This window comes from Mixophyes fleayi, chromosome 3 (genome assembly GCF_038048845.1).
Source record: "Mixophyes fleayi isolate aMixFle1 chromosome 3, aMixFle1.hap1, whole genome shotgun sequence".
In the NCBI taxonomy this organism is placed as follows: Eukaryota; Metazoa; Chordata; class Amphibia; order Anura; family Limnodynastidae; genus Mixophyes; species Mixophyes fleayi.
The window spans coordinates 319,662,151-319,689,050 of record NC_134404.1 but is presented as its reverse complement, the minus strand read 5'-3'; the positions used below and the strand labels follow the sequence as shown (position 1 = coordinate 319,689,050).

The following is a 26,900-nucleotide window of genomic DNA, read 5'->3' as shown; positions in this document are numbered from 1 at the left end:
ACAGTCAGTTACACGGGACAACACAGATGTCGAGATATCAGGAGAGGATAGATAGATTTGGGTATCATCCGCATAGAGATGATACTGAAAGCCAAAGGAACTTATTAGATTTCCAAGAGAAGCGGTATAGATAGAGAACAGCAGAGGACCTAGCACCGAGCCTTGTGGTACTCCAACTGATAGGGGAAGCGGAGCAGATGTGGCTCCAGAGAAATTAACAGTGAAAGAGCGATTAGAGAGGTAAGATGAGAACCAGGATAGAACTGTGTCTTGAAGACCTAGGGATTGCAGCGTTTGTATGAGAAGAGAGTGGTCAACTGTGTCAAATGCAGCCGAGAGATCAAGGAGAATTAGGAGAGAGTAATGGCGTTCAGTCTTAGCAGTGATCAGATCATTAACAACCTTGGTCAGCGCAGTCTCTGTGGAGTGTTGAGAACGAAAGCCTGACTGAAGAGGATCCAACAGGTTGTTTGCGGAAAGAAAGCGTGTGAGGCGAGTGTAGGCAAGTCTCTCTAGAAGCTTGGAGGGGCAAGGGAGCTGAGAGATGGGACGGTAATTTGAGAGAGAGTTTGGGTCGGAGTTTTGTTTTTTTAGAATAGGAGTAATCACTGCATGCTTGTATAGTGATGGAAAGATGCCAGTAGAGAGTGAGAGATTACAGATTTGAGTTAGAGGTGAAATGAGCACAGAAGACAGGGATCTACCAATTTGCGAGGGAATAGGATCAAGAGGACAGGAGGTAGAGTAGGAAGATAAGAAGAGCGTAGAAATTTCCTCTTCATTTGTGGGGTCAAATGAAGAGAGGGTGTCAGAGGGTAGTGGGAAGGAAATGAGCTGATGGCTTGTTGAGGAAGAGGATACCATTTCTAGTCTGATCTTATCAATCTTGTCCTTGAAGTAGGTAGCAAGATCCTGAGCACTGATAGTAGATGGAGGGTTCGGGGTGGGAGGATTGAGAAGATGATTAAATGTATTGAAAAGGCGTTTGGGGTTAGAAGCCTGAGCATAGATAAGAGATTGAAAGTATGTTTGTTTTGCAGTGTCCAGAGCATTTCGATAGGAGTGGTAGACAGAAGTATATGTGAAGAAGTCATTAGAGCTTCGAGATTTACGCCAGTGACGTTCTGCTTTACGGGACAGTTTTTGAAGATTTCGTGTTGCTTTGGTGTGCCACGGTTGACATCGAAGTCGACGTGTAGTATGAAGTGTCGCTGGAGCCACTTGATCAAGGGCCGTTGCTAAGGTTAGGTGAAAATGAGGTACTGCCATCTCAGGGGATGAGAATGTAGAGATAGGGGAGAGAAGGTGTTGGAGAGAGGTGGAAAATTGTTGAAGATTAATAGAATTCAGATTTCTACGAGTATGAGGAGGCTTGGTTGAGTTAGACAGTAGAGAGGTTAGAGCAGTGGGGGTGAGAGTGTAGCTGATAAGGTGATGATCCGAGAGGGGGAAGGGTGTATTAATAAAGTTAGAAACTGAGCATAGTCTAGAGAAAACAAGATCAAGGCAGTGGCCATCCTTATGAGTAGATGATTCAATCCACTGGGAGAGGTCAAGTGAGGATGTTAGAGAGAGTAGTTTGGAAGCAGCTTTGGAAGGTGGGTTATCAATGGGGATGTTGAAGTCACCCATGATGATGGTGGGGATGTCTGAAGATAAGAAGTGAGGGAGCCATGCAGAGAAATCCTCAATAAATTGTTGGTGTGCTCCAGGGGGACGATAGATCACCGCAACACGTAGGGAGAATGGATTAAAAATGCGAATAGCATGTACTTCAAAAGATGTGAACGTGAGTGATGGGACATTTGGTAGAACTGTGTATGTGCACTGTGGGGAGAGAAGTAGTCCAACCCCACCTCCTTGTCTGCCTTCAGGTCTGGAGGTGTGGGTGAGATGGAGGCCACCATGTGAAAGTGCTGCAGGTGAGGCAGTGTCTGATTGCATGAGCCATGTTTCTGTTATTGCCAGAAGGTTGAGGTTTTTTGAGAGGAAGAGATCATGAACGGAGGTAAGTTTGTTACAAACAGATCGTGCATTCCAAAGGGCACATTTAAAGGACTTTGGAAGAGAGGGTAGACAGGTGATGTGTTTGAGGTTTGCTATGGAACGGTAGTGTTCTGATGTATGTGTGTGTGAGGAGTGTGGGGGACCTGGATTAGGTGATATATCACCAGCTAATAGAAGCAGAGTGAGCGAAAGATAGGCAAGGGGATTGTAAGATGTGTGGCCTTTTATTTTCTGGCGACAGGTGGAGGCTGTACTTGTTAGAGATAATAAATAGGACAACAGTTCATGGGTGTTAAATAGAGGTGAGTGGAGTAATGCAGGTGCAATATGAACAAATTTGTGTGTTGGTGGAGGGGTGAAAGATGACACAGTCCTAAAGATCATGCCATGAAATGAGACTACGAAAAGCAATTTGTGAAACATTGTGAAAAAAGGGGGTAAAAGCAAAAAGCAAGGGTATTTTAAGAATTACCTCTTAGCAGTCTTCCATATAAATAGACAAGTAGTGCAGAAATAGGCTGTGGCAGATGCTGCTTATTGCTGGGAGTTAAAGCAAGGCAAATGTAGTCCAATGTTTGTCCAACTGTGCATTTTCGTCCACTTTGTGAGAAAATCCCACTTAGTGCAGAAATCACACACGTCTAACCCCACATACGTCTCCCCATAGAATGAAGCTAAGATGTAGTCAGTCTAATTTAGGAATACACTACAGATGTGCTAATTGGTCAGCTAATCAAAGGAAAAGAAAACATTTGTGGGAAAGGATAGAGGAGGCCAGATACCTATCATAAATTAGGCAGCAATAAAAGACTGTGCCAACCTAAGTTTAAACAGATAACAGTTTCCTATAACATACTTAAACACAGATTGCAGGGATGAAATTCACAGAATAATGATCAGAGTAGTAGTAGCAGCATGGATGAACATACTTAAACACAGATTGCAGGGATGAAATTCACAGAATAATGATCAGAGTAGTAGTAGCAGCATGGATGAACATACTTAAACACAGATTGCAGGGATGAAATTCACAGAATAATGATCAGAGTAGTAGTAGCAGCATGGATGAACATACTTAAACACAGATTGCAGGGATGAAATTCACAGAATAATGATCAGAGTAGTAGTAGCAGCATGGATGAACATACTTAAACACAGATTGCAGGGATGAAATTCACAGAATAATGATCAGAGTAGTAGTAGCAGCATGGATGAACATACTTAAACACAGATTGCAGGGATGAAATTCACAGAATAATGATCAGAGTAGTAGTAGCAGCATGGATGAACATACTTAAACACAGATTGCAGGGATGAAATTCACAGAATAATGATCAGAGTAGTAGTAGCAGCATGGATGAACATACCTGAAGATGAAAAGAGAAGAGAAAGATGAGGATTAGTTGCTGTGTTGTCTAACTGTGCATTTTCGTCCACTTTGTGAGAAAATCCCACTTAGTGCAGAAATCACACACGTCTAACCCCACATACGTCTCCCCATAGAGTATGAGATACCACCAAATGTTGCCGTTTGCTGATGACGCTATTTCCTCAAAGTTCCATGCTGACATCACCTTAGACATGATTGCTCATGAACCATTAGCAAAGTTGAGTTGTCTTGGTTACTGAAGCTCCCCAACAATCGCCCTTCTTGCAAGGTGATTGAGGTCTCCTCTTGCAGCCATGGTAGTCCAACGTCTTTATACTTGATCCTGAACATGCTGATTTTTTTTAATTAACACAACTAGAATCCCTTGCTTTTAATATACTTATTATCCCTTATTTATCCAGGTGTTTCCATTTTGCCTGTGCTCTGACATCCACAAATCATGTGCTATTCACGTGCTGTGAGGAAAGGTCTGAGAACCTCTGCGTTAAATTAATCAGTAGTATTAGCCCTTTTCTATCAGTAAATGTTATGATGTCTTTCACATGGAAATGTACAGCGATGGTGATAATAACATATATTTATGTATATTCATATGTTTACGTAGGGTCCCAGCCGGCGTCTTCCATCGCAGCATCGCGTATGGAACAGGCCATGTCTGAGATAACCATGCACAGCAGCGCACATAGACAGGGACCGATGCATCAGTGGATAACTCTGGAGCAGATATGGCTACAGGCCGGTAAGTATCCAGGGGCAATACAGTGTATTCTTTATAAGGGCAATATTGGGGGTAGGTGGTAAATCGGTACATTTTAGAAGGTTGCCTCATGTGCTTTATAAACTAATGATTTGTGTATGTTAAACTGTTGTGGCTTCTAATTTTATCATGTTGTATGATATGAGGCCAGCTCACTAGATGAAATATATCTCCCATTTATGTACCATTATTGTAATGGGCAGTAGCAATTGTTAATTTACCTTCTATATATATGATGGAACTAAGCCCACATGTTTTATATATATATATATATATATATATATATATATATGCATTATTGCATTATACATTACACTTACACAACCTAACTGTATGTTTGCTGCTTATGGTATTAATATTATGTTGAGTAAACAGCAGGATATCACTTTTTTTACCCATACAACTAACTGTGAGATTAAAATGTCTCTTTTTATTTTTTTTTATCAAGCAATATGGTCTGTCACAGGAGGCATTTCAGATGAATTCAAAATACCTGCATTAGCTGTGCCTGCAGCATAATTTAAAATGCTGACAGAATGTTGATTTCAATTCTGTCCTAGTTAAGCTCCAATCTCATATTATACAGTGCAGTACATGACAACTTATATGAAAATAAAGATTTTTGCATTGACATTAACGTCATTTGCAGTGCTGAAGGAACAGGGTGACTTACAGTAACTTCAAGATGTAATATTGTATTATTATTTTACATTTTTAATGCATTGTTAATGCATTTTTAATGCATTGCATAACCACTGTAATTTAATATACCATGGCTGCACAACTAAAAATCTCTTTCATACCATTGGTGTACATAATTATCTGTATCCCTCCCCCCACCTCAACCTCAATTCTGTCATAAACAGTACGTGTGTGGTGTGGTTTGTATAAAAATGATTAAATCTACCTCTTTTTATATTACACACTCACTATTAATTAAAAAATTGCCACCACCAAGGTTTGTTTTAAGAGCTGCCATTAAAATCTACAATCAAAATTAAAACCAACCAGAGTTATCGTTACCCCATCAACCCCCGTTTTTTTTAGATATGTAGATATCTAAAAAAAACAAGCTTACTTAGCACATGAATTTGTGAAGAACATAAAAGCTGAACATTATTAAATGGAATTTAATATAGCAAAATTACCACAATGCTTAGGATATATAAAATAAGATAGCATTATTCATATAAAATTAAGCAAACAAGTTTCGTATGAAAATGGAGGAATACAGAAATAGGAAAAAAGGTACAGCGTTTCCTATATGTAGTGGGAGGACGCAGGAACATGGATCTATTCCGCAGCACAGATTGGCCTCTTGGAATATGACAATTTTGGTAACATTCTGTAACCTTTAATCAAGTTTCTCCAGCTCCCTCCCCTGTGAGGTCGCTCAGCATGACAGTGTATATGCTAATAGGTGACAAATTTACACCTGAATGTCAATCACAATCTATTCAGGATTAGGCAGAAATTCTTATACAGACCAAACTGTGTATTTCTCAGTATTTCATCTCAACCCTTCCTTCTCCCATTGCTGTGATGTGAATGGCTGCCTCATAATATTATATTATTTTGAGAAAATCTTCTCCTCTAAATGTATTCTTGAACTCTAGAGGACTTTTCCACAAGCTAAACATCTTCATAGAAAGTAACAGTAAAATTACAAATAAAAATTCAAAATGCTAAGGACACAGCAGCATAACAATGCAGTTAAACCAGATCATATCATTTTGCTTTCCATTGAAGGCCTCAAGCATCATTAAACAATATAATTTTTGTATTTATTTTGATATTTGCTGTATCATTTTTCAGTGGCGCAGGCAGGATTTTTAAGGGGGTGTCCCCCCCCCCTCCCCCGAAAAAAATAAATAAAGAGCTGCGGAAGCTCCATTTCGGCAGGCCTGTATTGTACAGCAGCCGCGGCGCTGTCAAAGAAGCGTCCGCGTTGGTGCTGTATTATAGTACAATACAGCACCGCCGTAGACGCTTCTTTGACAGCGCCGCGGCTGCTGTACAGTACAGTGTCGCTATGTAGGGGCACTGTTTAGCCCCTGAACTTCGCGGAGGGGAGGAGTTTCTGGAGAACCAGAAACCCCTCTGCGTGCGCCCCTGCATTTATATGTGTTGTAAACTGTATATTCTGCCTTCTACCCAATGAATAATAAAAGGATATGCATAACTAGACAAGAGGTTTAGTGAGGTGTAGAATCCATTGGGTTAATCATCTGTCTGCACATCATTTCACATCTCTGTACTGGGCCCTGTCATCTGCTGAAATCCTTTGATAGTGTTGTAGTTTGATCCATGTATATTGCCTGACTTTTCAGACTTACATGTGAATTCTCTAGCTCTGCAGACAGTCCAACAGCAGTGCCATGCCAATTATTTTCCTACCTCTATAATCTAAAATGATGGACTGTAATGAGGGAAGACATCAGGGCAAATTGCTGCCGAAATATGGATATATACAGTAGAATCTTACTTTTCCAGGACGCACATGAATGTCTGGATAGTTACTTACAAACCTGCATAGATTTCCTGTGTCTCACAGTCCTTCTGTGGGGAATAATCCAGATTAAGGATTTTCTGCCATTGTCTTTAGATGTTCCCACCTTGACCCCCGTACGATGACCGGGAAGAGACGCTAATGGGAACTGATCAGGATGCAAGGCCTATAGCCAGACAATGGCTGTAACATGAAGTGTGTACAGTCATCCTAATAAAGGGAATTATAACAAGTATAGTACTATAAATCGGGTCATATATCATGGAATGAATACACTTTGATATACAGTATTTTTGTGTAGATGATCACGTGGTGGTAAGTGAGGGTGGTGTTATAAAGGGGGCATTATAAAGTGGAACCCCTACTGGGCCTAGATTTTGATACAAACCCCAGTGTGCTACCTGTGTGGAGTTTATATGTTTCTTCATGTTTTTGTTTAATTAAAGTAATTTGTTTTTCTCACATGGTCCAAACACATATTGCTAGGTAAGTTGGAGTCCGACTAAATTGGTGGGTGGGTCTGATTGTTAGCTCCATCGTGGCAGGCTTGTTTAGGGTTGCCATGTTTGTCGTAAACATTCAATGTTTTTCAGTGACAGATCACAGACAGATTTGCTCACATGTCCGGGGTTTCAGACAATTTCTCGCCTCCTCAGGCGTCCTAAAGAGCTTCCAGGGACTTAGTCCATGGCTGCTGATATTAGCAAATAGCAGACTGCCTGCTATTGCTTACTAAGACTGTTGCCTGACCACTAGAGGGTGCTCCTGTCATCCAGAGGAAGTGAGTGAGTTCTGTGTTGTATAATAATCACTAGGATGGGCTCTGTATTATATAATAGTCGCCACAAGTATGACACTTTCTGTCTGCAATTCTAGGAGAATGGCTAATTGAATTGTCCCCTAATGGTCTATACAGTTAAATGGTGATAAAATGGGGATTATTCCTTCAAAACTAGATATTGCATCAAAACTACATGAAAGTGGACTGATGTAAAAGGTAGCAATATAACTAAATGTCAATTAAGTAGTAACTATGACAGGTTGTATGTGTTTGTATATACTATATTCTATAGTGTTGCGTGGTTAGAAGAAGTGGATGCAGTTTGACAAGAAGTGGGAACGGCAAGGGAAACTAAAAATAACTAAAACAGTGAGATATTTGTGTATGGCGCTATATATATAAATGGTGATGATGATGATGTTATGTAGAAAAATATTTTGATCTCTTAGATAGCATAACTTTAGCTATAGTTTTCTATTGAATGGAATCTTGGAACCTTCTGGGCTTGTCACATGTTAAACGCTCACTCTGATATATCTTTATCAGTTGCCCAATCTTTACAGTGGAAAGTTAGTGAAACGCACCCGCGTACTGTACTTACAACTTCAGCACTTTTGACACTCACTAGTCATGGTGACTCATTTCATCATGTATTATTATATTGATATATTATAAACATTGACTTCACTAGGGGTAGCTTAGCAGGAAATAAAATTAATTGCATCTATACTCTATTCTGTTGCTTGGGGCTTTAGTGTAATAAAAAAATCTCCCTGTTTGACTCTCCTTTTCCCTTGTCCACCAGTGTAACTACAGCTATGTACTATGGTATCTGTGGAGCCTTATATGTCAATGATAATGATGATGAAAGACATAACAAGCTAAAAACAGATGTCATGAAACTTTCATACTTAATAGCACTACATAGAATCCTTACTGCAATGAGTGCTTCTCTCACTAGACAACATAGATGCTCAATGTCGGACTGTGGCGTAAAGGGCCAATGGTCGGGGACCATGAAATAATGTTAGAGTAGGGAGCAAGGATCTCAGAAAGTGGGGCCCACCAGTGAACCAATCCGACTATCTAGACGCTGGGTTTCAGGGAGCCAAGAATTCAAGGCCGGCTCTATTATAATATTACTGCTGCTGCTTAGATGGTGCTAAGAGGCTAATGTAACGTACAGCATGAGTTACTCATTTGGAATCACAACTGAGTTCATGCAGGCTGTAACATTACACAGTGGTGGTGATGTAAGGCACAGAGGCCAGGATCTCCGGGGTTACAGAACCCAAAACTAAAACTGTATTATTGGGTGAAGTTCAACATGATAATATAACCTGGAGTTCTACTTAAATGTAGTCTTGGAAGTTTTCAGCTGTCCAACTCTGCTCTGGTACTTAACTTACTACACAACTATTTCAAACAGGCAGTCTTATTTTTCATGTCCCTCTCATTAGATTATCAATATTCTGCATGGCCTATTGGCCATCTGTGCATCCAGAAGCGTAGCTAGAAATTTTTGGGCCCCATAGCCAAAGATATTGTCAGTGAGTATTTAGGAGACCACTGAGAGAAGATCAATAACTGTGCAGATTATTTTTAGGTGCCAATTTCCTTGTATCCAGGAACAGATTGACCAGGTTACTAAGGCACCTGCTTTGCACTCGTGGATCACAGGTATCCCAAACTTGTAGAGGGTCCCAGAATTACCGCTACCTTGGGCTCCTCAAAGTATAATTTCTGTCAAGTAAAAATATTTTGGGCAGGATGCTAATAAATTCCCTGATCTCCTTTCTAAATCTGTGCCCCATCTACAGTCATTAAAAATGTGTATGTGCCACAGGATACTCTTAACTTCTTCTGACCTCTGGAGCTCAAAGTCTAACTTGTGAAGATGTATCAAGTCTGGGATACCTGCATTGGTGGAAGTGGGCTGGTATATGGGGGTATGGCATACCGCCACTTCTCCAACCTACTTAGTTGTAAAACCATAAAATTCCATTCACTTACATTCCCATTACATTTTTCATACCGCCACTTCTAAATTTCCACTTCCACCACTGGATACTAGTACATGTTTATAAATCAGACAGGTGCTTTATATAACATAAAATCTTGTCTCAAAACCTCCTTGTGCGAAGGTCCAGTTTCTTAATCCAACACTGGTTTCTATTTTTGACTCTCCTAAAAAGAAAACCATCATCATCATCAGCTATTTATATAGCGCCACTAAATCCGCAGCGCTGTACAGAGAACTCACACCAGTCCCTGCCCCATTGGAGCTTACAATCTAAATTCCTAAACATACACACACACACAGTCTAGAGCCAATTTAATAGCAGCCAAACAACCTACTAGTGTTTTTTTGGAGTGTGGGAGGAAACCGGAGCACCCGGAGGAAACCCACGCAAACATGTGGAAAAAATACAAACTCCACACAGATAAGGCCATGGTCAGGAATCAAACTCATGACCCCAGTGCTGTGAGGCAGAAGTGCTAACCACTAAGCCACCATCCAATAGTGATGATTTTTACTGAACAGTGTTAATTTCTGTGGCCAAAATAGGACAGGTCTGTGATTTTGATTTTGAAGTTCAGGTGGGTGGCTTAAAATGTCCCAATAATAAAATCCTGTGCAGTTTTTTTTTTCGTTGTTGTCAGAGATCATAGATACGTTGTATGACAGCTTGTCAGTCATTCACATATGTCGCCAGCATAGATTATTTTTTGGGGGGGGGGATTTTTTTTTTTACATTTATTTTTTATTTATTTTTATTGCCCTGCATGTTTCTAGAGCAGTGACAATTGCAAAATAATGAGTTATTTATTGTACTTTTTTTTCTATTTCTTTATTGTGTAGCTGAACTCTTTATGGAACAACAGCATATGAAAGAAGCAGGCTTTTGTATCCAGGAGGCAGCCAGCCTTTTCCCCACATCACACACTGTGCTGTACATGCGTGGGAAGCTCGCTGAGATGAAAGGCTGTTTGGAGGAGGCAAAGCAGTTATACAATGAAGCACTAACAGTCAATCCAGATGGAGTGAAAATTATGCACAGCCTGGTAAGTTTGTGGGTTCTTAGCTTCACTCATTGTGCAAGTGTTTTCAGACTGCAGCTGTGGGTTCCATTGTTGCTCTGATTGTGTGGTAAAATTGAGTTATTATTTTTAGAAAAAGAATTATGTGTTGTTTTTTTTTTTATAAATCGGTTTACACTTAGCGGCTTTACTGTAGCTAAAATCAAATGTTATTTCCTTCTGTAAAGTGAACGCCATGTAAAACAGCTCTACTTTAAAGCAGACCCGTTGTCCACTCCCACTGGAGGCAGCCATTTTATGGGTGGAACCAACATTCAAGCAGGTGCATCCTGGGAATTCACCAGGAAGTAGTGACGTCACTGAAGTGTACATATAAATTCATAGGCTGCATTCTCATGAACATTGGTGCAGCCCACAAAATGGCTGTGGTTTGGCGACGGTATACTTTAAACAAGTCGTATTCTTTATTTTGTTATACGAATATGAATATAAAATAGGAATGTGGATAAAGTGATCAAAAATGTTCATGTTGTTTGGCGCTTTTTATAGGCATTATAGTACCTGTCACCAAATCACAGGTTGCCATTTTGTTTCCATGAGAATAGTCTATATTCTTTAGTAAGGCTGTAGAGTTTAGCGCAGTGTTGGCTAACCTGTGACACTCCAGGTGTTGTGAAACTACAAGTCCCAGCATACTCTTCCAGCAATAAGCTGCTATATATTGGCAAAGCATGCTGGGACTTGTAGTTTCACAACACCTGGAGTGTCACAGGTTTGTCAACACTGGTCTAGCGGATTGCCTTCACTGTGTGTAAGCGGTGGGAGTACTTTAAGAATTGCACAGCTTTTTATATAGGTTTGTATAACAATTTATGTAGTCAGTGTCTTCTATTATAAGACCAGCTTAACTTGCTGTATTGAAATCTGATATATAATAGACTTGGAAGATTGTAAGAAGTTGACATTGCAGGAAGTGACAGGATTGTCTCCGTTATTATCTCTTTTACAACACACTGCGGTGACATAACACTTTCTTCTTCTAAATTCACATGCCATTAAATTTACTTGTGTGTCACACTTTGCAACCAGCGGCAGACAATGTGACTTGTGTGGCAGCATTAATACAGGGAGTCTGAATTCAGAGCCAACATAACAGACTGTACTGCAGGGCTCGGTGTAACGTTTCCTACAATATATCTCCTAGTAAGATCAGATTACTCTGCAAGCAGCTATTTCTACCTGGTATCATTACAACACAATAGCCGTATGAATTCTACTTAAGCTCTCCGCTCTTAAACTTTGCTACAATATTTGGTTTCTTTCATTCTTCTTTTTTAAGAGCTGAAGTGTGGCCTACAGTTTCTCTTAATTTGCTTTCTTCATAATTGTGTAAGTGATAGCAGTTGAAATAATAAAACATTTATGTGAGAGAGTATTTCAAATCATAGGAGATACTAGAGCCCTCGCCATAAGGTTACTAATCATTAATCAGAAAGTAAGTCAACCATCAGGTGGCTTCAATTGTATTAGACAATTAATGTTACGGAATACAGCTTGTTATGGAAACCGGCTTAATACCTTTTGTGTCTCTGAGTCATTTTGGTGTTGGATAACCACTTATGCCTATTAAACTTTCTGTGTCCATAACTATCACCGGCATTGTTAAAGGGCAAACGTGTTTTAATATCCCGAGAATTTGACACCATCTCGCAGAGGGACACTGTTTGAAGACTGGAGATGTCCTGGCCTTCAATAAAGTAACCTTTGCAAGAGTGTGAAGCAGATTATATTTTTCGACTTCCAGGAATCCAATAAGTGTGTCACTTTACATTATGTCATAGGCAGGTTTCTCTGACCTTACCAACCTATTGTAAGTGATGAGCTCATTTACAAATATAATGTGTATAAATTAATATGCAAGCTGCACAGCTTCACACACTGCACCGGGAGATTATGGATTGTTATTCTGACCTATGCAAAGTTTAATATGCTTTGCTTATCGCCCCCTCCCCCCCAAAAAATAGAGCTTAAGACCTTGATGGGGGAGGGTAGAAGTGAAATAATGTAATTTTTCACTATAAAAGTACAGAATTGTTTTATGAAAATGGAATCACAGGTAGTTCCACGTCTAATACCAAAAATGCTTTAAAGAAGAGTTCCACCAAGATTGCTGTTTCTTGCCTAAATTATGAGGTTAGGTCTTTTGTAGATACCACCCCTTGTTGCACCTCCTCCCTTACATTGCAGTAGGAACACCTTCTCTTACTTTTCAATAGGGAGGGTGCACTCAAAGCAGCAACTGATACAATTTAATGCACAGATCCCCATGAAGACTGTTTTACATTTTACCTGGTGGCCCTTTGTGGGGCTCAGAGAATGGTGGCTCCTGCATCTCTTCCAGCTGTAAGTGCAGGGTCCCAGAGGGCCTCAACCCAGGGAGATGCAGAACTTAGGGAATACATTTGCATTTTGGGTGGAGCGCTCTGCAATCCAGAGCTACTCATGACCAAATTGGACAGATCAAGTTGTTTGGTAGCAACGCCAAACAACTGGATCACCGTGGTACGACGCTATCTGTCATTAGATGATCACACACAGGCCAATGAAATCATTGGGCAACAGCATATTCTTCTTCGCTGATCAAAATGATGCCCAATTTGATTTTGATCATACCAGGCACTATTTTGCGCTGCCTTGCGCATCAATTTTATGGCAATTTCATCTAAAACAACTGAATTATGTATTGTGTGTGGATTCATTTAGAGCTAAAATCTATTTCTTAGGAATCTTGTATTGAAAATAATATCAAGTCTGTTTGACCTTATGTTCTTAGCAAAGTGGTCCCATCCACTATTATCTCATAGTTAATTTGGAAATATACTGAGTAGTGGATTGTATTGTATAATCATTGGCAGTATCACACATTTACATAGGAGGATTGCGTAATTTGATGGGACCAGGAATACTGATTGGTATTTGGTGAAGAAAGAAAGGCTCCTCTGTGCTAACCATGCACAAGTAATATTACAGAGCAATGTTGCCAACTGTCCCTAATGCCCAGGGACAGTACCAGGTTTTAAAGATGTGTGCCTGACAATATCCCCCCCTTTCAGTAATGACATAATGCGCAGTACAGTTCTACTTTCTGCATGGTAGATGCCATTCCTACCATATATTCATGTACCAGGCTTTATGTGCTTTAATTTTTATTGAAGAGGAGTATTTAAGATCCAAAAAAGTACATTATAATCAGGGCCGGATTAACAGAATGGAGGCCCCTGGACTAAGGGGGCTCCCATTTCCCGTGAGGCCCCCCCCGTTAGCAGACTGACCCCCCTGTTAGCCGACCGCCCCCCTCCCCCAAGCGCTTACCTGCTCCTGTCACTGCAGTCCTCCTTCCGCGGCGCGTTGTAAGCTGCTTACTGAGGAGATCTCGTGACACTCTCGCGAGATCTCCTCAGTAAGGAGATTACTGAGCACCGGAGGAGGACAGCAGTAACAGAGCTCAGCATTGATCGGGCCGGGGGCGCCCCCGCCCCTGTCCCGATCAATAATTCTGCTGAGCTCTGTCAAGGGCCCTCCTGGATGCCCGAGGCCCCTGGGCTGTAGCCCAGTTAGACCTCAGGTTAATCCGGCCCTGATTATAATAAAAGTCAGTAAATATGACATGATAGGGATAACAGTGCACCAGAGCCTGGAAGTATCACATGGAATGTGCTTACATATTTTTATAGGTTTGCAGCTATGGCAGTGTATTTAAAGTGCATAGAGCAAGTAAAGCCAGTATGTAACATTAATATATATATGAAAGGATTATACTACCCAGCTGGATAAAATACACAAAATTACTGGAGTGTTTATCTTTCAGTCAATATTTCCCAATGCTCTGTGTCACAACTCTCCAGTTGCTATGTTAAGAGGGAGGGGCTTCTCTAAACAAACAGACAATGACTGACAGCCATGCATGTGTGCATGTATGTATATACGACGTGGGAGGCGGGGCCAAAGTGACGCGATTGGCCGTGCCCCGCTACCTCCAGCCCTCTAGTCACGCCCCCTGCCCGGGCTCTCCCGGACTTCAGTGCCCAAAAGTATGCAAGTATGATGTGTGTGTATGTATATGTATATGTATATGTATATATATATATATATATATATGTGTATACACACACACACACACACGCACACTTTTTTATTCAGACCTGGTGAGGTATGGCAGAGATATGTTTTTATGTACATCCAAATAAATGTAAACACGGTGCAAAAATACACAGTTTCTATGAAATTGGTTACATAGGTGCAAATTTGACAGGAGGCTCGCGTACTTACCCTGTGCTGTTGTCTAACAGCTCTCATTTAAACTTGCTGACACATGGACAAGCAGGAGACGAATGAGCGGAAATATCCTTTGTAGCTGTTAATCTAATGCTCTGATTGGCTAAAGATTGTTCCAGCTCCATCCACATAATCTCCTACAAGTCTACGTGTCCCCTGAATTTGAAAATGAATACACTTGCCAACATTTTATTACCATTTCATCTGGCAAGTGCAGTAGGTGGCCCCTGCTATGTAATGCCAAGATTCACAACGTCACGGGGGTGGGGACTGATGGCGCGACTCGTGTAATTAAGCCCAGCCTCTGCCGGGATCCGGGAGTTTTCCTGCTTTTCCAGGAGTCTTGGAGGACTTCCAGAAATTCGGGAGCCCCCTATACGTTTCGGGAGAGTAGGAAAACATGCAGTAAATATTCTGAAAATGATCCAACATGCATAAAAAAATATAAAGTACATTAATAGAAAGTTAAAATAGGAATTAAAAGCAGATAAAAGCCTGTCCCACAGAACTTTTAATAGCCCATATTGCTGTGTGTGTGTTCTCCACTTGGACATAGAAACCCTGCTCAGTACAATCACTGCACTCGCAGCATTATAAGAACAGCTCACAGTGATGCCAGGTCTCAGAATTAAAGTCAGGGTTTACCTTATATCTCTAATGCACCCAAAAGAAAGTGTCTGTGTTGGCTAATGGATAATGCAGCCATGTGTAAACGTATTGTTCACTTCATTGCGTTTTTCTCTTCATTGTCCTTGTTAAAAGAAGAAAAAAATAACCTCCTGTCTGTGTCAAGCCCCAGCTGCATTGCAGATAAACATGTTGCTGAGAAGAATGATGTGAGAGTCTCTGCAGAGATGTGACCACAGCATTGGATGACCAAGGATTGTTATTGTGAAAAGAGAAATGGATAAATATCATCAATCAGAAGCGCCAGCATCTTGTACTGTATCGCACATTTTTTGTAGTATAAGAGTTTGGGGCCTATTTGTCAAACCCTCCCTACTCTTAAATCCTGTTTACACTGGATTATAGCATTTTTAAGTATCAGGACTATTTATTACAATGGTATTGCTGCAGATATTGGAGATATCTGTGACACTCCTGTAACTACTGTTTGCTGCAACCGTCACCAAAGCGGTCTATGGAGACTGCGAAACAGCCTTATTTATCAAGCTTAGCTTTTTTTAGGCTTGGCATTTATAGCTAACCCCATCTCAACGCAGTAGGGATCTGCTTCAAGAACTGCTCTGGAGAGAATATGTGCAGAGAGGTCAGTCCAGGAGAGAACCCAGAAGCAAAGGTTAACACTGGAGTTTAGTCATCACCGGCACAATCTCTTGTCAGATGCGCCGTCCAGGCATGACTATAATGATAAATAAAAAGCATCACTTATCGCTGTGAAAGCATATGTTATTTGGTGAATATGCTCTGTTACCATAAATTAGCTATTGACACAATAGTCTGTTTAAGTTGTCCTTATGAAGGTGTGCTTGACAATCATCATCATCACCATTTATTTATATAGCGCCACTGATTCCGCAGCACTGTACAGAGAACTCATTCACATCAGTCCCTGCCCCATTGGAGCTTACAGTCTCAATTCCCTAACACACACATAGAGAGAGAGAGACTAGGGTCAATTTTGATAGTAGCCAATTAACCTACTAGTATGTTTTTTGGAGTGTGGGGGGAAACTGGTGCACCCGGAGGAAACCCACGCAAACACAGGGAGAACATACAAACTCCACGCAGATAAGGCCATGGTCGGGAATTTAACTCATGACCCCAGTGTTGTGAGGCAGAAGTGCTAACCACTTAGCCACCATGCTCATCTGCATGTACCCTTTTTATTAGCCAATCAGAAGATGGAGGTGCTCAGCGCAGCGGGAGATAAGTGTGCTGATGTAGAAGGCTGTGAACTGTGCCACCTGTTACTTAGAACAGGGCTGCATGTGACATGGGCAGTATTGTGATGTGAGGAGGGCAAGGAATTGTACACTGAGAGTTAGATAGTGAAAAGTTCATGGTCTCGAATATAGCAGAGAGTAGTGATGTGAAATTCCTATTCCTATCACTCTATCACTGCATAAAAACTGTGGTGTCCAACACACCTCTGTATGAAGTGCAAAAAGAAGTGCCTGAGCAGTTTGGTTGCTAGTGCATCCTGCATTGCCGTATGTCATATGCAAGCTAATTATTAGTCGTATAAAACTTCAACTATGTGTTTGTGAATTAATTCATCGTATTAGCTTTCAGATGAGCGCTGTGTCCAGCCGTGGGTTAAAACCTCAAAGGGGGGATGGTAAATGAATGTATGTCTTTGATTGTTTCTAAACTCTTTGTTTCCCCTTAAGGTATCTATAGATAAGAGGGATACACAGGAGTGCCCAGTGCTAATCTATGACCCAGGTCATAAACTGAGGTCTTTGAAATCTCTCTTTAAGGTTACATCAATAACATCTGGGATTTCTAAGGACAGTGATATGTTACAAACTGACCTCAACATGTGGGGGGGGGGGGGGTGTTGGCTTAGGGGGATATGTGTGAATGAATTTAAGTAAGGATACAGGAAAATGTCATAGCATTTTTTCCAAGATCATACTGCCAGGAAGTATGTTTATACCTATAAGAGTATTTTATTACATATAAGAATGTTTGATTTGCAAATGAAGAGAAACTTTTGACCTGTTGTGTGGAGGTAAAATCATCTTTGTAAGACATTCTGGTGAGAAGTAGGCCAGCGTAAAGAAAACCTGACTTGAAATGTGTTTGCACAGAGGCCATAAACACCTAATTTGCTTTTACACAGACTTTCTAGTGCTGACATCACAGTGGATGGGGGCTGTGTCTACCCACAGCATGTATAATATCGTTCTGTAACTCTAAGATATTGTTCACTTTTGTGAAGTTAGTCATATTGAGGAGTATCCCTTTATTATGGTTCTCCCAGCAAACAGAAACTTGATCATTCCTAAGTTTTTCATTTCTGTGTTTTATTCCTTTTAAAAAAACAAAAAACTATTGCATTATATCATTGTATATAATTTTGTTAATTGTTTTTATCTTAAGCATCGTGGATTTATTTTTCATATTAAATTACACTTCTTAAGTTCAGATCTCTGTGTTCGTACAAATTCACATGTCAGACTTAGCTTGATAGTAGAATGCTACATAGTTAAAAGAGAGGAGATCATTTGGTTTATGATAACTCTGGGACAGAGGAGGTCATTTGGTTTATGATAACTCTGATGGAAGTAAATTGTGATAGGTTAGTTTAAAGGGAGAACTGAAGGCTTTTTGAGTAAGTGTCAGCTCTTCACAAAAAATATTGCTGGTAGCATAGTTTGTAATGCAAAGTTAGTGTGTTGCATAGATTTTTTTTTTTATCATTTTAAACAGACCAGGGGGTAAATGTATCAAGCTGAGAGTTTTCCGGCGGGTTTGCAAAGCCAATCAAATTCTAGCTATCATTTATTTAGTGCATTCTACAAAATGATAGCTAGAATCTGATTGGTTGCTATAGGCAACATCTCCACTTTTCAAACCCGCCGGAAAACTCTCAGCTTGATACATTTACCCCCAGGTGGTTGTTTTTGTTTTTTTAACTCAAAAGGTTTTTATTGAATTTTTTAGAAAATCATATTACAAACATAGCAGTGGTTGCAGAGTACATACAGCAGATCAGTTCAGGTGGTGGTTTTTGATTAACCCTATGTCACACACATGTCACGCAGGCTCAGGTGAGTGCTGGACCGTGACATAGTAAATATTGTTTCAGCATGCAAAATGGCAGCCTCCAAGGGTGTGGGGCACCTCAGCCCATTGCAAAATGAAGGGTGGCGAAAGTTATGCTAGACAACTGCCCACATACCACGCTCTGCTCTTCTGAGCATGAACAGAGGCAGGGGGCTCGGTCAGGTTGCGCATACACATTGAATCAGTGAATCCCCATTTGGATTCATACCGTGTTCTGAGATGATAGTGGGTGCAGGCAATGGCAGAATAACAGCCGCTACAGGCGGACCCGCAGCAGCCGTTCTGCCTGTGCTGGCGGTAGTTCCGTCACTGGCTGCTTGTTGGTGATGGTATACAAGCAGCACGGACACTGTTTCTCAAAACAATCAGAGGGAAATTAATGTAATTGACTTGATTTTCACACTTATTTCCAAACAAGGAAATTCTCAAAGCATGATCTGCTAAATTCAGGGCTAGAACGGTAAATTGTCATTTAACTGCCTTAAACTTTTATGTTCCTGTGTCTGAGAAGTTGGCAGAAGAAAGGTTTCTGTGTAGTAACATGAACGGTTACTATATGTTGATAAAACATTATGAGTGCTTGGATCTGTAAATATTGGAATGCACATAAATGCTACTCCACTTTCTGACATCTATTTTTACAATCCTGCCAGCACAAGATAATTGAGGAGCTTTTGATGGAGGCTGTCTAAACAAAAGTATAACTCACTTATTTATTTGCAGTTTACATTTCAGGTTTGTCTGCCTTTAAAATATGGTAGTGAAAATATATAATATAGCAAATACTTAGTGATGCAGATATATAAATAACTCTGGTCTATCACCTCCGTTGTCAGAATAGCTTTAGTTTATGGCCCTTCCTTGTTGCTTTAGGTGATAACTTCTCACCCAGAGATTTAGGCAGCGAATTAGGCTGGTTATCCATAGACCTAAGGACAATCCCAGTGATATGTGATCATGCTTGACATGCAGTACTAATCAGCACTTGAACCTGCAAACCACTCACATTCACTTTCAATGGATATGAGTAAATAGAGCAGTATGGAGCAAAAAGCAATTCCGGTTTTCCTCATTTATTTTACAAATGTTTCAGTAACCTGTAATTTACTTACAACATTAAGCCTAGTTTACTGAACATGGAAACTATGTGTGAAAACTGAGAGAAGACAATTGTGTAATTGTGTAGCAATGTATAAAATTTCAAAATGTACATGCAGGCCCGGATGTAACTTTTATTGCTATATGCATACTCACCGACTTTGTAGACCTTCACACTGGGAGATACAGAGGGGTGGTCTACAAACTCAGGGTGACGGAATTCCCGTGGTCGTTGTCCGACACACCAAAGCGCGATAACAGCAATTGCAGCATTAAATATTGGTAGACAGGATGTGATGGTGCGAAATGTCTCGTCAAAGACATCCTCCACAGCATGACTACAGAATGGTGGGCAGGCCATGATGACATAAACCGGTTCATTGTGTCCTTGTTTCCGCTCTCCTTTCCTGCTAGGAGAATTGCAAACTTCCTTGAGCATCAGGGAGGACTCCAAATTATGTAGGAGCTTCCTGGACATTTTGCTAAAGTAGGTACAGGGCCGGATTAAGGGAATCGAGTCCCCTGGGTTAAGAGGGCCTTCATTATCCCGTGAGCCCCCCCCCTGTGAGTCGCCCCCCCCCCCCCCCCCCCCTCCCGTTAGGCCTACCCGGTGAGACCCGCCCGCCATCCCCCAAGCGCTTACCTCTCTGTTCTCCTGTCACTGTAGTCTTTCCCCGTCCTTCCGCGGCACGCTGTAAGCTCCTTACTGATGACATCTTGTAAGAGTGAGATTCATAGTCTCACTCTCACAAGATCTCCTCAGTAAGGAGATTACTGAGCGCCGGGGAAGGATGGCAAAGGACTACAGTGACAGGCTCAGCAGCATTGATCGGACCCTTGAACACCTTCAAGGGTCCCCTGGATGCCCGAGGCTGTAGCCCAGTTAGACCTCGGGTTACTCCGGCCCCGAGTAGGCATTCATGTTATGTTAGTTCTTCTTGTCATAGCTTTTGAAGTGTAATTTCCTTTTGCCATTGCACATATACAAACAAGTATCATTGATATGTTTGGTAAGAATGGCAAATATGACTCCAAGAGATAAATATACTAGTGTTACATTGTGGGCATGCATATACGAGCCAAACATGCTTTACACATAAGGGATTGAGCTAGTGTGAATGATTCCATAATAACTTCAGCTGAACTCAATTAATTTCCGAAACCCCTCAGAATAAAGACTTATAATTGCATTGTATGTACCAGGGAATAGAGCTGCATTATTAGGTGTTAGAAATATTCGTATTGTACGAGGAGGTGCTAAGCTAGTTAATAGGGGTCATATATCTTTGGTGGAAATCAAATAGAGCTGCATGACAGGCTTTGGGAGTTTTTTACTTTTTTTTTTTAATAGTTTTAACTGTTTATTATGTAGTTTAGTGTTTTATGTAAGAAAGATATGTATGTGACACTCTAAAGCAGGCTTAATCAACTTGTTTGGCTGTGGAACTATAAGTCTCAGCACGTACAACAAAAATGTCTCTGGGGTTTTACGCAATCATTGCAGTAACACTTCTGAATGTATTGTAATAAGAGTGTACTTTTTAATTACTTTTTTTATGACTGATGGGTGAACATTTTACTTCTTTTTTACTGGGTGTCAGTTACTTTACTAACAGGTATTAACTATGGGGCTGAGTTGGTCTTAAAATTGGTGTAATTTACACTTTAAAAAAATACCAGCTCAAAACCAGCTTATTTCTTCCATATACAGAACCGTACACATTTCATTATGTGTCTGGCTCCCCATCGGCAACAAATGTGCCTGATTTACGCTAAGTCAACATCATCAGTGTCTGTATTTGCACCTGCAAAAGATACGCCTCTAAACTGTTGAAGTTTAATAATTGGATGAAGGTGGAAATCAATAATTTGTGTACACTCCGATCAGTTGTGACGCGATTAATACACAACATAATTATTATCGTGGCAACATTTAAATATGTTTAATGTGTTTTCTATCTTTTAATATTAAATATAAAGTGGTGAAGAGGGTAATTAATGTTTCCAACATTTAAATGACATTGAGTTGGGTATCATTCTGTTCGCAATTGCATGAGAACGTTTTCGGTATTATTTATGTAGCGTTCACATATTGTGAACGCTAGTTATAAATAATATCTCTTTTCATACACCAAATAGCAAGTCCAGCGATGTCATAAAGGAATCAGTTTACACAGGTCTAGAGACAGGAGCCTGAAGAAGGTCACCGGGCAACCTCAAAGAACAATGACCAGATGAATCAACCAATGGCACGTCGAGTGCTTGGGTCGTGACCTATCATTCTGTGGATCTGGACCTTAATACTGTAACTGTGTGATGTCACTGCATTTTACAGTGTATAAATTGTTCCCCTCCGGCTTTGGGAACCAGAGCGTTCTGATAGAAGCTTGTGTTAGTGGTAAATGCACATGTGCCTGCACACCAAACTCTACCTTGTAATAACTTGCGAATAAAACCTATGTGCTTTGGAACCACAGCGATCGCATCAAGATAATCTTTTTTGCAAACAATACATACGGACGTAACATAACAGACGGGTGTTTCTGCAGGTCTGCATGAGCTGTATTTTTGTGAACACGCCCTTATTGTACTCTGCCTGCATTGGACACACCTTCCCTCCCCATTCCACCTCTACAGTCGTAAGGAGGCACAAGTGCCATATAATCTGCATTAGCACACATTTGTACTTTCTCTTTGTGGACACGGTGTGATTTTGCGCAATTTATAATGCGTAACGAAACTCAGCATCAGGCCCTATGACTCTGAGCCCTTGACTCTACCCTGTTATGAACAGCAGAACAAGTAACTGAAAAAGGAATCCTACAAGAGGTTGTTATAGCTGATAAATGGAAAAACATCACCATTAATAATACAATTTAATGGCATTAGGAACTAGTGGCATCACTAAGGCATGAGACTATCACTAGTGAATTGATAGCTTGCAGTCTCATAAATATTGACTCCACCCACAAAATGGCTGCCTCCACTGTGCATAAATGGCACTTACTGTAGCATACAACACCAGTAGACAGAAGAAAAACGTTTTCAGTTATGTGGTGCTACCAGTATGGCCCACGAATACAGTGCCAGCTTTGACTGAGGGTCCTCTCGATGCACTTAGACAAAATCTATCCGTATTACATACAGGGTGGTTCTGTGGAGGTCAGAGGTGAGTCACAGCAGTCAGAAACAATTACTTTGGACAATAGAAAGTGTTGCATTACCTGTCTTTATGAACACTCAGTTTTCTATATAAGCATAGTATTATACCTTAAATCACTTAATCCTTAATTATGTTTTCTAAAGCTATGCGTAAGTACAGATTCAGCCTTATTAATATCCTCCCACTAAGTATTAGTCAGGTCTAGAGGCATTTATATAAATGACACTTACATTTACTGCAGATTAAAATATGCCATAATTGTGTCAGAACGTTATATGTTTTATCATCCAGCTATAACATTTTATATAACATTTTAATATTTGTACTTGCAGAGCTGTCACCCTGACCTTTGTCTATTCCCAAATTTAGCACTAAATGTTTTTTTAAGGATTTCCTTTTTTAAATCTGGAGACCTTGGCTCAGTTTGCTACATTAAATAAAACCTGATTTTTACATCAATAAAGTATATATATATATAAGTGTTAAATTCAGGAGCAGGCATTTAGAACTCAGATGGAATGGGATAGGTTGATGCCTATGTATTATTATAATCGTAGATTTAGAAGGCGCCACAGTGTTCTGCATTACCGTACAGTAAAGAGAACAGGTTATACGTAAAACAGTGATATATAAAGTCGACAAAATAAATGCAGACATGAAAACAAAGGGTTTGGATGACCCTGCTCATGAGAGAGCTTACATTCTAAGTGGAAGAGGGCACAGCTAAAACAAGATGAGCGGCTCAGAGTGGAGATTGGGACAGTTGTGAAGGTGCATTAGTGTGAGTAGTATAGGTGGGAGTAGGGTAAGCTCTAATAAAGAGATGGTTTTTTAGAGAGCGTCTAAATATTTGAGGGCTGTGGGAGAGTCTGATCGGGTGTGGTAGGGAATTCCATAAGTTGGGAGCAGCACGGGAGAAGTCTTGTAGGCGGGAGTGAGAGGTGGTTATCAGAGGCGCGACAAGGTGGTTATCAGAGACGAGACAAGGAGGTAGATTGAGAGGATGAGTACTGTCATATGAAATTTGAGATATAGGAAGGGGTGGTGTTGTTGAGGGCTTTGTAGGTAAGGGTGAGTAATTTGAATTGGATTCTGGAGGACACAGGGAGCCAGTGTAGGGATTTGCAAAGTGGTGCAGCAGATGTGGAGTGGTGAGAAAGGAAGATCAGTCTTGCTGCAGCGTAAGATTGATTGAAGTGGGGATAGAGGGGTAGGAAGAATACCAGATAGCAGGAAGTTGCAGTAGTCAAGGTGGGAGGTGATCCGAAAATGGATAAAAGTTTTGGTAGATGATTTATATGAGTTGTAGTGTATGATGGTAAATTTTGTGCAGTTTTGCTATGCCTTTGTGAAAATAGAAAGAAGATCACTCCACTTAGTGGATACAGGTTTCTTTTACATATAAGCCATTTTCAGAGATAAAGGTAGATGCAAATAAATATATCTTCAAAAGTCAAAGTTTCTTCAATGACACACAAACTATTTTAAAATATGTATTTCCTTTGTAGATGTTATCCCTTGGTAAACTCGAACTGCATTTTCTAAAACTTTGAAATACATCTGTAGACCCATAGCAAGCTGCTATTTAAATGCACCTCTCACAGGGTAAAATAGCAGTGATAAAGCATAAAATTGTAAATGAGGAAAGTCTCTGCAAATTGGCTGCGGCACAGAGAGAATTTCATCTGCATTGGTATTCCTCTTGATAATGCTGGCTCGCACCTGGGGCATATTCCTCAGTGGAAGCGACACAGACTTCCTATCCTTGATAAGCACCATGTAAGTGTCTCAGTTATCACGTCCCTGACAGTAATGCAGGATAAGCAGCGCAGAGCAAGATACTTATCAGGGAAATAATTGGCATTTCTCTCCGGCTGTTGCTTACCAAAGATGAGCTAAGCTACAGTCTAGCAAAAAAAAAGTTTACATTTAAATTATGTGGCTGCTTTTATTATACTCGCAACTTTCCATAGATTTTGTTTTAAAGGGAAAACCGATTTAAACCAGCAATCTCATGAAAAAAAAATTGTTGTTTTTTTTACATAAATCATTGTGGCAGGCTATAAGAAGAATATTGGTAATTACAATTTTTCCTGGGTTTGTTTTTTCAGGCAGCTAATAATGATTTATAATTCTGCAGGGTTTTCAAAGTGTCAAGTGACTACCATGACAACCACAGTCACATGGCAGTGAGCAGAGGGGCTTAGGAACGCCCCTCTGAGCTCAATCTGCTCTGTGCACTATAAAAACCATTTGCAGAAGAAGAAAGTTCTCTTGATAAGATAATACCACGTTATTAAAATGTATTTGTGAATGAGCAAAGCTATTCACTCAGGGAGCTTGATTCTAGTGTGATGCAGCCAGTGGAACCACATCTTCCTGTGTTTCATGGAGGATCAGTCCTCTGTTAGATTCACTCTCTCTAAGAGTGTATCTTGGAATGTAAAGCAGGGTGTAGGACTCACTGCTTGCTAAAATGATTGTCTCAGTGATTTTTTAGTGTTTAACAAAGGTTCTCTAATGTAATAAAGATACTTCTTAGTTACATTAAAACTTGTTAATTTGATCTTCATCCATAGTGACGTTTTAATCCAGTTTCACTTTGTACAATTATGATTTTCATTAAAATCACGTTATTTTTTTTTAGACTTGTTTATAGTTGATATGTTTAGGTGTTTCCCATTGAGCATTACAATGTTTTTATGATCATCGTATTTCCATCTCACAACTGTTGTATGAAATTTAAATTGTAGTGTGAACATAAATTTACATGTGTGAGCAGAGTCTCAATAAGACAGAATACTGGAATTAAATTCTGCAAATTTAAAATTCGTTCTTAACGCATTTCTCAAACTCAGAGCTAAATTATAGCCTATTTTTACACTGCAAAATATGAGGGGGAGAAGTACAATTTCATATTATTCACAGTACATAATAATAATGCAGACAGGCTGCTAAAAAAGACTCGAAATTATATGTATTAACTGTTAGTAATGCTTTGTGTGTAACTGTTATATATATGTCACATGATGCATAGGAGATTTGATGGTAGTCATCTCTTGGTTAATGCTGCATTACTGGGGATACTAGTTAGACACAGTGGTTATTTTAGGTTAGGAGGTACAGATTATACCCCTGTAAAAATCATGTGGTTACCTCTTTTTCTTTAACCAAAATATGAATTTTCTATGTTTATGAACCTATTGATACTGTTTATATAGGAGACATGATATACTGTTTATATAGCAGACATGATATAAAGGTATGGGGTCTATCATCATCAATTTATATAGCGCCACTAATTCCGCAGTGCTGTACAGAGAACTCACATCAGTCCCTGCCCTATTGGGACTTACATTCTAAATTCCTTAACATACACACAGACAGACAGATTAGGGTCAATTTGATAGCAGCCAATTAACCTACCAGTATGTTTTTGGAGTGTGGGAGGAATCCAGAGCACCCGGAGGAAACCCACGCAAACACGGGGAAAACATACAAACTCCACACAGATAAGGCCATGGTCGGGGATTGAACTCATGACCCCAGTGCTGTAAGGCAGAAGTGCTAACCACATGATCCAGAAACCCTTTATGATACACACAGCCTCCTTCTATAATCACTTTAAGGTACTAAATGAAGGGAGGAATGCCAGGGGCAGTATGGGAAAAGGAGGGCATCTTAAATGTAATTTAGTATATTTTAGGCATGCTGCTCCAAATTATGGACAAAAGCCCCAAGCATTACAGATCCCACATCTATATTGATTTGGAAGAATCTACAATTTAAAATAACCTGCAAAGAGGAGCCGACAGGAGTTTTATGCAGTACATGAACAGGTAGAGTGGTAGGTGGTCTTAACAATATTTCTAGCCTGAGATTTGTTATGCATCATAATTACTGAATGCTGTAGATTACAGACTATTTTATACACTTATGAACTATTCTATGCTGTACATTTGCTATGTATGTTTGTGTATAATATGTTTGGATAACACACACATAGGGCCCGATTAATTTTCAGACATAAGTCCATTTGAGTAGTGTATCTTGCGTGAAATA

General features: G+C 40.1%; 1 protein-coding gene across 1 annotated transcript in view; it reads left to right on the top strand.

The window, feature by feature from the left end:
- The window catches only part of TTC7A (tetratricopeptide repeat domain 7A), a 263,029-nt gene that overhangs the window by 210,736 nt on the left and 25,393 nt on the right, over window positions 1-26,900 (top strand). Inside the window, exons 19-20 of the mRNA XM_075204114.1 lie at window positions 4,002-4,136; window positions 10,308-10,510. Coding sequence (XP_075060215.1) covers window positions 4,002-4,136; window positions 10,308-10,510 — 338 coding nt within the window. The remainder of the gene's footprint in view (window positions 1-4,001; window positions 4,137-10,307; window positions 10,511-26,900) is intronic.